The sequence below is a fragment of the Petromyzon marinus genome, chromosome 61, assembly GCF_048934315.1.
Source record: "Petromyzon marinus isolate PM22_M1 ecotype Great Lakes invasive population chromosome 61, UKy_Petmar_22M1.pri1.0, whole genome shotgun sequence".
Lineage (NCBI taxonomy): Eukaryota > Metazoa > Chordata > Hyperoartia > Petromyzontiformes > Petromyzontidae > Petromyzon > Petromyzon marinus.
In genome coordinates this window covers 11965930-11980944 of record NC_133727.1, presented here as the reverse complement: position 1 = coordinate 11980944, position 15015 = coordinate 11965930, and the positions used below count along the sequence as shown (strand labels likewise).

At 55.5% G+C, this 15015-nt stretch overlaps 1 protein-coding gene across 5 annotated transcripts in view; it reads right to left on the bottom strand.

The window, feature by feature from the left end:
- LOC116955769 (phospholipid-transporting ATPase IA-like) overlaps nt 1–15015 on the bottom strand; it is a 139629-nt gene that overhangs the window by 51968 nt on the left and 72646 nt on the right. For all 5 annotated transcript variants that reach the window (XM_076053575.1, XM_032977085.2, XM_032977084.2 and 2 more), the window contains exons 6-13: nt 13360–13405; nt 11255–11295; nt 6493–6566; nt 5451–5520; nt 3531–3658; nt 3297–3408; nt 1115–1280; nt 536–663 (exon numbers count right to left, since the gene is read on the bottom strand). In XM_076053575.1, coding sequence (XP_075909690.1) covers nt 536–663; nt 1115–1280; nt 3297–3408; nt 3531–3658; nt 5451–5520; nt 6493–6566; nt 11255–11295; nt 13360–13405 — 765 coding nt within the window. The remainder of the gene's footprint in view (nt 1–535; nt 664–1114; nt 1281–3296; nt 3409–3530; nt 3659–5450; nt 5521–6492; nt 6567–11254; nt 11296–13359; nt 13406–15015) is intronic.

Below are 15015 nucleotides of genomic sequence, written 5' to 3'. Positions count from 1 at the left end.
CCGTCGACGAGCACTGGGCCACGGCGTCACCGTGAGAGCCAGCGTGACGAGTTTGAGTTTGTATTGAGTTTGAATTGAATTTGTATTGATGTTATGAATCATAACGTTGCAAACTCCTACACGTTACGATCGTATTGCCAGCAAACAGTATCTGCAAGCGCCTGACGATGATGCCTATGACGATGCTGATGATGATGCTGCTGATGCTACTTATGCTGCTGACGAAGACAATGATGATGCTGATGATGACGATGATGACGCTGATGATGCTGATGATGACGATTATGATGATAATGGTGATGCTGATGCCGAGGATGATGCTACTGATTCTGCTGATGCTACTGATGCTGCTGATGATGCTATTGATCCTGTTGATAAAGACGATAATGATGCTGATGATGATGACGCTGATGCTTATGCTGCTACTGATGCTGCTGATGATGCTATTGATGCTGCTGATGAAGACGATAATGATGATGCTGATGATGCTAATGATGACACTGATGATGCTGAAATCGATCTCGGGGGGCCTCACCCAGTTGATGAAGAGCGCCTGAGTGAACTTGACCACCTCGAGCGTGACGAGGAGGCTGATGGGGATCAGGTTGTTGTAGAGGATGATGAACGTCAGGAAATTATAGCCAAAGTTCACCGCTTTCACGTCTGCATGTGCAAACACACGTCAACAAAACACACGCAAAGACAAAGATCCCCCGTGTAGCCTTCAACAGACTGCGGGGGCAAGTGCTGTTGGGATGGGTGGCCAACACCACCACGCCTTTGTCTCCCAAGTGGCGATATTTACAGACTGCACAAGGTACTCATTTGAGGCTGAGTCTCCCTCAGAGGACGGGATGACATTCATCACCGATATTCGTCGCGAGCGGGAAACTAACCACTGCGCCATTGCTCCTGCACAAGCAGAGATGAAGATCCCAAGGAGAGCCATTACCAACGGACTGTTGGAGCAAGAGCTGTCAGCGAGCTCGTACACACACGCGCACGCAAACACGCGGGCAAACAAGGGCACGTCACCAGGTGACGTGGCGGTGATGTCACCCCGATAACCGTGCCAGGATAGGTTGGGTGTGAGGACGGGCGGGTGGGCGCTCACCCATGAAGCCCAGGTACCAGTCGCCCTTGCTGTGCTCTCGGTTCCACACCTCGGCGCCGATCGAGCTGATGAGCGCCATGGCGAGGAGGATGACGAAGAGGATGAGGATCTGCACATTGGTCACCTTGTCCATGTTCGACCTCTTCAGCGGCGCGCTCGTCGAGTTCTGAGATCACGCACGCACGCACACACACGCACGCACACGCAAGCACACGCACGTACACACACACGCACATAACATAACCGCCATTCGCCACTAAGTGGCGGTGACGTCACCACAACGCTTGTGCCAGGCTATGTGCACGTTGAGGCCAGGTGAAGTGTCGAACACCCGCTGGCAGGAGGTCACGGGGCAGACCCAGGTGCCACGGGTGGACTTACTAAGATGACTGGCTGATGCACCACCTATGCCCCCTACTGAGCCAACTTGCTATGCTTTAGCCACCCGGCGCTCCGCTCATTGTTGTGAGCGTCGCTCATCCGCCCTCCGTTGTTGTTGGAGAACAACTACCTCCAACTGCCCAGTAGTGTCCTTCACGAGCCTCCTCCACAGAGGCCGATCTTGACACCGCTGGTACCAGTCATCGGCAAGTCCACTCAGCTCCACATCCTCCTGTACCACATCACTCCATCTCTTTTCCAGCCCGTGCCACGCCCGTTTAGCCCCCTCTATCTGGCCGAACAAAAGCTGGTTAGGCATGCGGTGACTAGGCATGCGGGCTACATGACCCACCCAACGCAGCCTTGCCTGCCGGAGGATCATAGGCAGGCCAACCTAAATGTTTATAACCGGAGAAGATGCTCCATTAGGGGGGTCCACGTTTCGCAAGCGTAGAGAAGGGAGGGAATGGACTATGGCCGAGAAGACCTGAAGCTTCGTGCGGAGCGACAGACCAGGTAGCTTCCACACAGCGTTATGCAACCGATGAAAAGATAATGCCGCTCGACTGATTCGAAGTGAGACCTCTGCTGTCAAACCAGAGCCGGTTATGAGCACACTGCCCAGGTATGGGAAACTCTCCACTCTCTCCACAACTGCCCCATCACCAGCAGAGGTGTAGGGAATTCCAACAAGACCTATATCTCTGCTTTATTGACCTGTTCAAGGCCTAGGATATCATCAGTAGGCCTGGGCTCTGGGTTGTTCTTCGTGCTTTCAGAATCCCTGACTCTCTGCTCACGATCATTAAGGACCTTCATGATGGTGAGCGGGTTCAGGTAAAACTACGTGGCCAGGAGTCGGAACCATTCCCTGTTCACCTTGGGGTGCGACGGGGATGTCCCCTGGCTCCCACATTATTTAACATCTATTTCGACCACGTAGTTCGTGAAGCCTTCGATTGTTGTACTGGAGGAATTTCCATCTGGTGCAGATACAATGAGAGGCTGATCGATGCCTACGTGCGGTCAAGGGATGGCTCCCTATTGCTCAACCACGTTATGTATGCCGATGATTTGGTAATTGTTGCTCACTCAGAGGAGGAGTTGGAGACGTTGCTGCTGAACCTGGAGCTTGCCGCTAAGAGGCGGTGCCTTACCATCAGCCCGACCAAAACTAAGCACCTGCCTGGGTACTTTGTACGGACACTCCACCCCCACATACGAACACACACACATGCACGTACGTACGCACACACACGCACACACAAGCGCACATGCGCATACACACACGCGCACATGCGCATACACACACACGCGCACAGGCGCATACACACACACAAAGATCTCTCGTGTAGCCTTAACAGACTGTTGGGGCAAGTACTGTAAGCGAGCACCTCTGAAAACCGGCATGGCACACGAGGGGGTGGGTGGCCACCACCATGCCGGGCCGCCTTTGTCTCCCTAGTGGTGATGTTTACATATTGCACCAGGTACCAGGTACTCTTTTTGAGGCTGATTTGACCAAGAGGAGGCCCAGGACCGGTTAAGATAGGTATCACTAATGGTGGCCTTGAGCAGGAATCAAACTCGGGTCGCTGGGTTTGCAGCACAGTGAGCTAACCGCTCCGCCACCGCCCCCCACGAGAAAACACACATACAGGCACGGGGCCGGCGGAGACACCACTCGGCACCGGCGTGCGTGGCGAGGGTGGCGTGCGTGGCGAGGGTGACGTGGGTGACGTGGGTGGCCTGGATAGTGCTGGTGAAGTGGGTGGCGTGAGTGACGAGGGCGTGGGGGTACCTGCATGAGCTTGGTATCGTGGCCCGTGTAGACGGTGACGCCCACCACCCACTGGGTGTTCCTCAGCTGAGCGCCACGCAGCAGCACCTGGTCTGGCCCCAGCGGCTGCGGACTGCACCCACAGAGCCACGCGGACCACACCCTCACCACCCGCACAGGCACCGAAAGCTCCGAGAGTGAGTGGCGAGGGTGGCGAGGGTGGGTGGCGAGGGTGGCGTGGGTGGCGTGGCTGACCTGTGCCCGTCCAGGTTGATGTTGCCCATGAAGTCGTAGAGGAAGCGGTTTGGAGGCTCGCACTCGATGCGGCCGCTTGCTGCGGCCGGCTGCTCGGCGGAGACGCCGCCGCTCGTCAGTGCCAGGCCCTGCGGCGCGAGGGACACGCGGGGCAGCGGCACGCACACTCAACGCGCCCCTCGCTCGCTCTCAGCCCTTCACTCGCTCGCTCACCCTTTCTCTCATTCATTAACGCACTCACTCACTGTCTCACTCATTCGTTCACTCGCTCGCTTACCCTGTTTCTTATTCATTCACCTGCTCACTCACCATCTCTCTCATTCATTCACTCGCTCGCTCACCCTCTCTCTCATTCGTTCACTCACTCACCAACCCAACACATTCACTCAGTAAATTATCCACTTACTTGCTCACTTATTACTCACTCACTCACCCACCGAATCACTTAATCACCCATCGCCCCCATGCTCTCACTCAGCAACGCACCTCTGATGAGCACGCCGGCTACGTACGGTGCAAAAAAAGTTGAATATGCACACGTACACGCAGTCACCAGCTTGCTCACTTGGCAGCTCATTCACTCACACCACAGGTGACTCAGCGGCTCTGCCCATGGGTAAACACCCTCAACGTGGGAACGCGCCGGCAGCGCAAGCTGGCGAAGCCTCCCGCCACCCCTCCCGTTCCTCTCTCGTCATCTACCCCCCCACTCACCACCGCGCCGCCCTGCCTTCAAGTCGTCAAACAACATTCTTCTAGCTCTGCCGCTCAGCTTCTCCCTCCGCGTCCCCGGCCCCGCCGCAGCTTCCTCAGCAGGGCTCTCGCCTCCGAGCGAGCATCGCCACTCCTCATGCCTCCCCACGCGGTGTCTCTAAGTCGGCGTTCCCTCCCCCGCTCAACCTGCCTGGACTCTCACCGTCCACCAGGGAGCGAGAGAGCGCCGTAGTGACGGCACCGCGGTGCTGCGCGTGCCCCCGGATGTGCAGTGGAGCACAGACCAAGGTGCAATGTTAAAGCACCAATACCAACGGCCGCCATTCACCACTAAGTGACGTCGCCACGGCATCCGTGCCGGGCCAGGTGCACTTTGAGGCCACGTACGTGAAGTGTCGATGGCTCGCCGACGGGATGCCACGGGGCGGACCCAGGTGCCACTGGTTGACCGACTGAGATGACTGGAAGATGCATCAGCTGTACCCCCTACTGTGCCAACTTGCTGCGTTTTAGCCACCGGGCGCTCCGCTCGTTGTTGTGAGCGTTGCTGCTCTGCCCGCGGCTGTTGTTGGAGGGCGACTGCCTCCAACTGCCCAGTAGCGTCTCCTCCACAGAGGCCGATCTTGACACCGCTCGGCATGTCCACTCAGCTCTACATCTTCCTGTACTGCATCAGTCCATCTCTTCTCCAGCCCGTGCTGAGCCTGTTTTTAGCCCCCTCCATCTGGCCAAACATAAGATGGCTTGGGCATGCGGGCTACGTGACCCAGCCAACGGAACGTTGTAAAAGTCCGATTACCTCGCACGTACATGCCAAGGCATGTGACGCTTTCATTCTGCCCTATGTTACACTGGCCCTGGGTGGCTCAAAGGTCTTGAGCGACACCGCTGAGAACCTAGGTTCGACTCCAGACTTCAGCCGCCTACGAGTAGTAACGAGTCCGTCGCCAACCCAGGCTCCGACCTCAACGCCGGGCTAAAAACAGCCGTGCCTGTACGGACACGACTCTGCCTCCCTCTACACGAGCAAAATCAGCGCGGCCACGGTGGCGGGTGGCCACAGCACAGCGGTGACACCACGCGCATGCACGGATGTGCAATACAAGCATTGCGGCAACGCTTAACCGCAGACGCAACCCCGCGGTTTTCCGTGGGCTGATGTGCGGGTGTACCGATGGGTTTTGCGCGGTGCGCTGCGACGGGTACCTGTCTGATTTTGAGGTTGGTTTCTCCGTCCAAGCTCGAGGTTTCGATGTAACACATCCCTTGGGGCTCACTGCGCCAGACGACGTCACCACACCGATGCAGCAAAACAAATTAACCAAACGCTTGACACGCGCTCACCAGGAACACGGTGACTTTTCAAGGAGAAAAAAACAACCGTACTCGACATCATGTGTTCAGAATGCGGCTTGCTTCACCGCAGCGCTGCAGCGATTAGCTCCGCCGTCCCCTGGCCATGGAATGCTGCCGGGAGCTGCCAGGAAACGAACAAAAACCTTCCCCAGCTGCGCTCTCTAGCAGCGCCACGCCGCTCAAACGCACAAGCTCCTATCGATCCCGGGGCCTAATGGGCCGCCCAATGTGTCAACCGTTAACTAACCCTGGCGGCACACCTCCACCGATCTTAGGCGCTGCGATACCTGGCCTCCCCTAAGCGCTGCGTTACGCTCTTCAAACTCTCTCCACGCACTGCGCTTCGGCAAGCGAAGAGGTGCGTGCGTGCTCCGTAGGCGTGAGATTTTATATGAACCTACGATTGGATCAAATGTTGCGTACCGGCTGCTGATAGCAATGATATCGATGATGGCGCCGCCGATAACGATGAGAGTGATGCCGCCGCTGATGACTACGATGACGGTAACCACGGGGATGGCGATGTTGATGCGGCCACCGAAATCGACACACGCTCAACCATGTCATATCCACGTACGGCTCTTGTGTCAATCCACGCTGAACGAGGGCCTCCCCACGCTATGGGGCTTAGAAGACCAAACTTCACTGCGCAAGTTCAGCATTTGTTCAGTGAAGGTGGGGGGGGGGGCATAGACGTACAGGACAACAATGGATTCTGCCATTCTGCCGTCTGCTGCTGACGTCGCCCCGCGGCCTGTAGCGCCTGTTCTCCGTGTGGTGGTCACCCATCCGAGCACTGCCCAGGCCCAAACCCCGCTTAGCTTCCGAGACGCGACGAGACCGGCCGAATGGATCGCCGTGGCGACCGTGACGCAGCGACTCCCTCTGTCACCTGGAGGAGAGGAGGATGAGGTCCGCCGGCAGGTGCTGCCCATTGGTGACCTTGACGAGGTCGCCCACCGCCACCTGGAGGGAGGGAGGGAGGCTGTCGTAATGCCCACGGGGCAGAGTGAGCCGCGGCCGTGAGGCCGTTCAGCGTGCGGTCCGCAGGGACTGCAGCCCACGACTTTCTATGTTGAGGGCCACCCTTAACATATAATAAACACGGTGGCTAGGAGATATTAACTACTTTGCTTGGTATACAGGAGGTCGTCGGTTCCCATCCGTAAAGGATGTCATTCCTGACTTACAGTACCCCGGTGTTTACAAATTGAGTTGTACCTGTGGTGACTGCTATATCGGGGAGACGAAACGACATATTTATAACCGAATTCGCGAGCACAAATCAGATTTGAAACAGGGCAGAACGAATTATTTGGCAGTGGCTGATCATTGTTTCAACACAGCGGGTTCTCATGACATTGTTTTCTCCGATACCAAAAGTACCATGCAAACCTCCCGGTTATTACCAAAGATTTGTCCATGAAGCCATCCAGATATACAAACATAGAAACAACTTCAACCGAGAGGATGGTTTAAATTGAGCAACCATTGGAAAGATGTAATCAACCAAGTAAAACTTTAGATGCCTTATAATTGCACAGCCATTTCCATTTCTTCCAGTGTGTTGTACTCGCTCTCGTGCAGTTGCACCACCGCTCCCCCCGAACCCCCTGCAGCATAACAAAAGGCGGCTTAACTTAGCCCTCCCCCTCCCCACCCACGTCCCTTCCTGGCTCCTCCCCCCCCCCCTTAACCTGTATATAATCTCGGGTGTCTCAGAGCTCTTCACTTGATACAGCTATTTTGCTGTGATGATGGCGACAACGATGATGACAAGGATGATGACAATAACAGCGACAACGACGATGACGACAATGATGGCGACAATGATGATGACGATGTACTGGTGGCAACAGCCACGCACGGCCGTGCGAGTTTATCCACACCGTTGTAGGACAGAAGGTTTCGATAGAACCCGATCCGAGGCGTGCGTGTCCAATGTAATTGTCATCCATTAGCCAGGCCACATACATTAAAATTTAATGTCGCTAATTCCCCCACCCCGCCCCCATTGAAAGGGGAGTAGTCAGGAGCACCCGGCCGCGCGGAACGGCGGAGCGTGTCGGTGCGCAGCATCACGCGATCAGCTGCCTGACAAAGCACAAAGAATCCCCCCCCCATCACCCCCACCACTACCACCCGTTTAGCCGTCTGTAGGGGACAAGTGCTGTCTGTAATTGGCGGGGTTCTCATCGATTCGAGGTACTGCAAAACCCAGTCGCTTCGCTGTCTCTTTCCGTTCCTCCTCCTCCGTGCGTACCGTCTCGGTTTTGCTCATTCTCTCTCCTAGCCCCCCCCCCCCTCCTCTTCACTGAAACACACTGCCCTTGCATGTCAATCACCCTGTCGCACTGCCTTCCACTCCTCTCTTAAAACCCACTTATTATTTCTTGCCCCACCCTTCCTTCTCCCCTTGTTGTCCTCTCCACTCATATTAACGCCTCCTTCCCTTTCCCCAACTCCCCATGGCCACCCATCATCAATCCACTCATCTCATTTCTATCTTCCTTTATTCCACGCAATGTCACCACCACCACCACAAATCCCATCCCACTCGCCTCGTTTCATCTCACCAACCATCTTGTACCACAGTTAGTTCACCGTACCGCGCCTTAGTTAAGGCGCTTTATGAATGTATGATGATAAGATAAGAGAGGGAGAACGTCGCACGATGGCGGAAGAGGCAAGAGAACTACGGGTGCCTTGGGGGGCGGACTGTATCATCATTATTATTATTATTACTACTACGACTACTACTGCTACACAAGTGACAAAACCCAGGACATTGAAAGAGCAGTCTTCTTCGTGTCGTACATCTGCTGATGCTGATGCAGAGCAACGACTCTCACATTCAGGAGGTGAAGCCGGATAACCGTGTCGGGAGCAAGCGGAGCATATAATCGCCGCGATGTCCCCGTCTTCGTATTCGTGGGTCGGAGCGTCGCGTTGTTGTACGTCGTGCGGTCTGTTCACGATGACCTCAGCCGCACGATACTGGAGAGTTTTTAATTTTACATTTGCGGATCATCAGGATATCCGCCTGCTGCCACAGTTTGTGCAGTGGATGCGGTTTAGGGAGGACCATGAGCAGCTTCGGGGAACATCGAACCAGGACGTTTAAAGTTCCAGGAAGACTTAAAGAGATTTCCCAGCACAGCAGCTGCCTCGAGGAGAGTGGGCGATGTTGGGAAACTGCGACGAGCGGTGAGGCCGGCATGGCGTGGGAGGTCGTGGTAGCCAGGGGTATACACACCATGCCTGTGAGGCCATCATGGTGAGGGAGGTCGCAGTAGCCAGGGGTATACACACCATGCCGGTGAGGCCTGCATGGTGAGGGAAGTCGTGGTAGCCAGGGATATGCATGGCCACCGTAGTCCTGTTCATGCCACCACCTTGTGAGGCTTTTCTGGTTTTTATTAAATGCCGACATTTACACCCCCCCCCCACCCTGAACCATATCCCGATCGTGCTCATCGCATCGTGTCCCAGGGCAGCGCAACCCTCTGTGTTCTAGAACGGCCCGAAGGAGTGGATATGACAGAGCTACTTCTGAGATTCCTTCTTCTTCAAGTGATCTCTGGACCGCACGGTACAGGGCAGCAGTTTTCCACCGGCTCAGCCACATGAATGTAATGCTCGTTGCGTGACGATCGAACCGGTATCATTTTATTCTCAGAGGTCGAATTTGGCCAGATTTAAGAGCACGACCAAATTCTACACAATGGGTTTTTATTTTTTGTACAGTCACCGTGACAAGAACCATCGACTCGTTGAGAACCCGGTTTGGCCGAAGCCTGGGTTCGAACCCGGGATCTGAACCGTGCCGGCTCACCGCTGTGACCTCCGAGCTGCTCGCTTACCTCCGGCCATCACGGCGCTTGCTAAACACCGGTCGATGGATCGTTTGTCTCCGCCAACAAACCACACGACGCTCGCAATCTACCTGTCGTTCCCTTATCGATCGACGACTGAAGAGTGTGCGTCGTATACGTTGGCACGGGGGACGATCGTCGTGGGGCCCTGTTATCGTGCGACGTCGTAGTACGACGCCCCGTATGACGTGGCCTTAAGGTCAACGGTGCATTGCTGCACGCGTGCGATAACGGAGCGTGTCTGTTGACTTTGGTTCGAAAAGAAGAGGAGTGGTTTACGAGTTTACTGCCAGCAATGTTCCGAGGCGATGGCAGCTGACGTGCGCAAAAAAATGTATTTCTGCGGAGGCAATGGCGCAATATAATCGCAGGCGGAGTCAGAGCCCCAGCGCCACGGACTGCGCGCCGGGGCAGAGGCCACCCGTGGCCTCTTGGAGCGAGAGGGTGGCCCTCGAAACTTATCGTCGGTGGAGAAGGAAGGCGTAGAAGCAGCCCCGCAAGCGCTCGCTCTCGCCACGGCTGTGGGAAGGGCCTTCACCGGAGGGAGCTGTGCAGAGCCCCTCTCCACGGCTGGGCAGGCATCCCGGTCGAGGTGGGAGTAGCCACTTTTGACCCCACCACACGCGTGCCCAATTATACCGCTGGGTGGTGGTGGTGGTGGTGATGGAGGCGGGAATTAAGGACATTGCCCACGGCGTTTCAGCTGGCGTGCCCCCCATCATACAGCAGCGAACCGAGCAAAAGAGCCGTGCACGCGGGGCTCCACGGTGGCTAGGAGATGTTAACTCCCTCGCCTGGTATGCTGGAGGTTGTGGGTTCGATCCCGACCCTGACGTCTGCTGTATATTCGGAGTTTGCGTGTTCTGCCCGCGATCGCGTGGATTTTTCTCCGGGTGCTCCGGTTTAACCCTCCACGTTTACAAACGTGCGTTTAGAGTATTTGGCTGTTATACATTTCAACACGATAAGCCACTCTTCGTTGAGCTATCATTTGTGATAGCCAAGTCGCTTCTGAAAAACAGCTACGTAGTTCAGTGGGTCCTCACAGGGTAATAATAAATAAATAGTTTATGCGTTTTTTAATAGTTTATACACGGCCGTAACCCAAGGGGGCTCAGTGGACGCACTGTGGGAGTCTGAACGTGCGGGTTTTGTCTCGTGGCGATTCAGGGACTTTGTAACTTCACCGGCTGGGGAAACGCGACGACGTCGGCCCACAGCGGACAGACAGCGGAGGCAGCGTCAAGGCGGTTGACATCTCCTAGCCACCGTGACGCCCCTACTGCTGACTTCCCACAAAATGGTACTCATTTTATAGACCCCCGGACGGACCAAGGAGGCCTTAAGTGGAGGGGAATGAGGTGAGTGAGGTGAGGTGCGTGAGGTGAGTGAGGTGAGTGAGTTGAAGTGAGTGAGGTGAGTGAGGTGAGTGAGGTGAGGTGAGTGAGGTGAGTGAGGTGAGGTGAATGAGGTGAGGTGAGGTGAGTGAGGTGAGGTGAGTGAGGTGAGTGAGGTGAGTGAGGTGAGGTGAGTGAGGTGAGTGAGGTGAGGTGAGTTGAGGTGAGTGAGGTAAGTGAGGTGAGGTGAGTGAGGTGAATGAGGTGAGTGAGGTGAGGTGAGTGAGGTGAGGTGAGTGAGGTGAATGAGTTGAGGTGAGTGAGATGAGTGAGGTGAGGTGAGGTGAGTGACGTGAGGTGAGTGAGGTGAGTTAGGTGAGGTGAGTGAGGTGAATGAGGTGAGGTGAGTGAGGTGAGTGAGGTGAGTGAGGTGAGGCAGCACCTCTTTCCAGTGGATGCTCTCCCAACTTCCGTTCTTCAGCACTGTGAGGATGGCAAGGGCAGTGTGGCAGAGCGTCTCAATGTCTTAGTAGCTCCGATTAGCACGGTTGGCTTCGCGTGGTACGAAGGAAGATGACGTGCGTGAGTTTGATGGCGCGTGTGAGTTTAATGGCGCGCGTTTGATGGCGCCCGTGAGTTTGATGGCACGCGTGAGTTTGATGGCGCCCATGAGTTTGATGGCGCCCGTGAGTTTGATGGCACGCGTGAGTTTGATGGCGCCCATGAGTTTGATGGCGGCCGTGAGTTTGATGGCGCCCGTGAGTTTGATGGCGCGTGTGAGTTTGATGGCGCGCATGAGTTTGATGGCGTGAGTTTGATGGCGCCCGTGAGTTTGATGGCGCGCGTGTGTTTGATGGCACCCGTGAGTTTGATGGCGGGTGTGAGTTTGATGGCGCCCATGAGTTTGATGGTGCCCGTGAGTTTGATGGCACCCGTGAGTTTGATGGCACCCGTGAGTTTGATGGCGCGTGTGAGTTTGATGGCGCCCGTGAGTTTGATGGCGCCCGTGAGTTTGATGGCACCCGTGAGTTTGATGGCGCCCGTGAGTTTGATGGCGCCCGTGAGTTTGATGGCACGCGTGAGTTTGATGGCGCCCGTGAGTTTGATGGCGCGCGTTTGATGGCGCCCGTGAGTTTGATGGCACGCGTGAGTTTGATGGCGCCCATGAGTTTGATGGCGGCCGTGAGTTTGATGGCGCCCGTGAGTTTGATGGCGCGTGTGAGTTTGATGGCGCGCATGAGTTTGATGGCGTGAGTTTGATGGCGCCCGTGAGTTTGATGGCGCGCGTGTGTTTGATGGCGGGTGTGAGTTTGATGGCGGGTGTGAGTTTGATGGTGCCCGTGAGTTTGATGGCGCCCGTGAGTTTGATGGCGCCCGTGAGTTTGATGGCACCCGTGAGTTTGATGGCACCCGTGAGTTTGATGGCGCGTGTGAGTTTGATGGCGCCCGTGAGTTTGATGGCGCCCGTGAGTTTGATGGCACCCGTGAGTTTGATGGCGCCCGTGAGTTTGATGGCGCCCGTGAGTTTGATGGCGCCCGTGAGTTTGATGGCGCCCGTGAGTTTGATGCCGCGTGTGAGTTTGATGGCGCCCGTGAGTTTGATGGCGCCCGTGAGTTTGATGGCACCCGTGAGTTTGATGGCACCCGTGAGTTTGATGGCGCGTGTGAGTTTGATGGCGCCCGTGAGTTTGATGGCGCCCGTGAGTTTGATGGCACCCGTGAGTTTGATGGCGCCCGTGAGTTTGATGGCGCCCGTGAGTTTGATGGCGCCCGTGAGTTTGATGGCGCCCGTGAGTTTGATGCCGCGTGTGAGTTTTATGGCACCCGTGAGTTTGATGGCGTGAGTTTGATGGCGCCCGTGAGTTTGATGGCGCCCGTGAGTTTGATGGCGCCCGTGCGTTTGATGACGCGCGTGAGTTTGACGATGCGCGTGCGTTTGATGGCGTGCGTTTGGTGATGCGCGCGTTTGATGGTGCGCAGGCGTTTGATGACGCGCGTGTTCATGATCACAACGAAACCGGAAGGAGTGCGGCAGAGATTGGCGCCAGCTATCGGAGAGTGCGGCGATCGTGTCACCGTGATTCTCCGCGGTGAGTAACAACGTCTTTAAAAACAACGGCGCTGCTGCTACGCCTCTTGAAGTAAAATGCACGCGGAGCCACTTGCGTGTTCCGGGATTCAGCGGTGAACGGGGGACACCCCACACCCTGCGACTTGCAGTGCACTCCGGAACGGGGAAGGGTTAATTTGCCTGAATTCCAGCTCGGGGAATATAAATATATAATCGGTTTGACTGTCGTGCGACGAACGAGCGAGTGGGACGGCGCCGCTCTCTGCCATGTGCGGACCGGGAAGGTCACTGGATGGGACCTCGGAGGTAGTTCTGTGATATCCGCATCTTTCTCCTACACGAAGGAGCGTTGCACCGCTCGGAGAGATTTTTACGAGCGGATTCTCACCGAGAGCATAATTGAGATAAAATTATAAAAATATATAATTTGGTAAACTGTGATCTGGTGTCCACGTGGTACAACTGTGTGGCCTTACCCAGAGTCCTTTTCCTGTTCACCGTGCTGTCAGCCGAGTGTCGCTTCTGTTGAACACAAACAAAAGATGCACGAGGTCATCGGCAGCTCCCTCATCATCTCGAGCCATGGTCTATCCACTGCTGTCACCCTCGCACACCGCAATCGCTCTTCGCGTTCGCTCCACCTCACGCACACGCAACACAAACATCATCGTCATCATCGTCGTCCTCATCGTCTTTATCGTCGTCATCGTCGTCTTTATCGTCATCGTCGTCCTCATCGTCTTTATCATCGTCATTGAGCAGATTTCAAAATCCACCTCGGCAAGGTTGCTCGCAGATCTCCCTGATCGTCATTGTCATCGGCAGCTTTGATCAATCCACTGCTGGATGAAGGCCTCCCCTACCAAGTCACCGCCCTTCGACACACGAATCCGCGATGCCACAATCCGCCCAGCGCGGGCACACGAGCCGACGTCGTCGCTCCGTTTCCGCGGTAGGCGTCTCTTGGGGGCCGCTTTCCCGCTGTTGGCTGCCACTCGGCTGCCTCTCTCCCCCAGTGCCCGTCGCTTCGGCTAGCCGTGGGTGCTGCCTGGGCACTGCTCTCTGTGACTGTGCCACACAGCCAGAGAACAGGGCACGTTTTAATTTTTTCCCAAATTTTATTTAAATGACAGGATTAGCATCATGAGACTTAGCGTTCATTGTGGAACTCTCACACGGCAGTGCATCATCACCCTGTGCGTTCGAGAACGGCCCACAGAAGCAGATGTCAGAGCACTGCTTCTGAGATGCTTTCAAGCACACACGAGCGGCCCACCCATGCTGTCCCACACGCCCAGCTGCAGAGAAACATCTCAGAGTTCTCCGGCATCGATTCAAGTAAGCCGAACCGTGCTCATGAGACACTGTATGATGAAAACAGTCCAGAGTTTTGCTTGTCTAGAAACAATGCTGCTGATATGATGCGCTCCCAGAAGGCCATTCGGCTGCTCGGTTGTGCGAGAGATACGCGTATATTGTTTTACGTGGCGACACGAATTTAATGTGACAGGCCGTTTCGTCTGCTCATTCGTCTTTTTCAGAGAAATGGTTCATCACACAGATCCAAAACCAATATTTTTCATTCTGAAAGCTGAAATGTTGCCACGTTAAGTGAATAAACATATCAAATGTAACGTGAATTGTTCCACGAGAACCCCATTTAATCACGGGCGGCCGAGAGCCGGATGCGAACTCAGGGCCTCAGCGTCGCTGGCTCGGCGCTCCGAACCAATACGGCACCGTCCCATCGTGACAAGAGCCGAGGAGAATACAGTGAGCAACGCGGCAGTGCCGGTGAACGCGCCAGCGCCGTGATTTATACGACGAGAATGGGAACATACGCCTGCCACGAACGATCATTGGCTCCAGGCAAAGTACAAGGTAACAATAAAAAATAAAATCTACAGCGGTTATTTATTTCTCTCAATCTTCTCACCCTTCATCACCCCCCCCCCCCTCGACTCTCACCCGCAAGCCCCACCAATCGCAAAGCCAGGGGCTCGGCAACACTAAATAAAAACCGTTACCGTGACAACGGCGGCTTACAGCGTGTGGAGGAGGGGTTGCCGTAACGACCGGGCTCACAGGTGCCGGATAACGCCCGGAGATTAGCCTCGACGCCGCATGCCGGC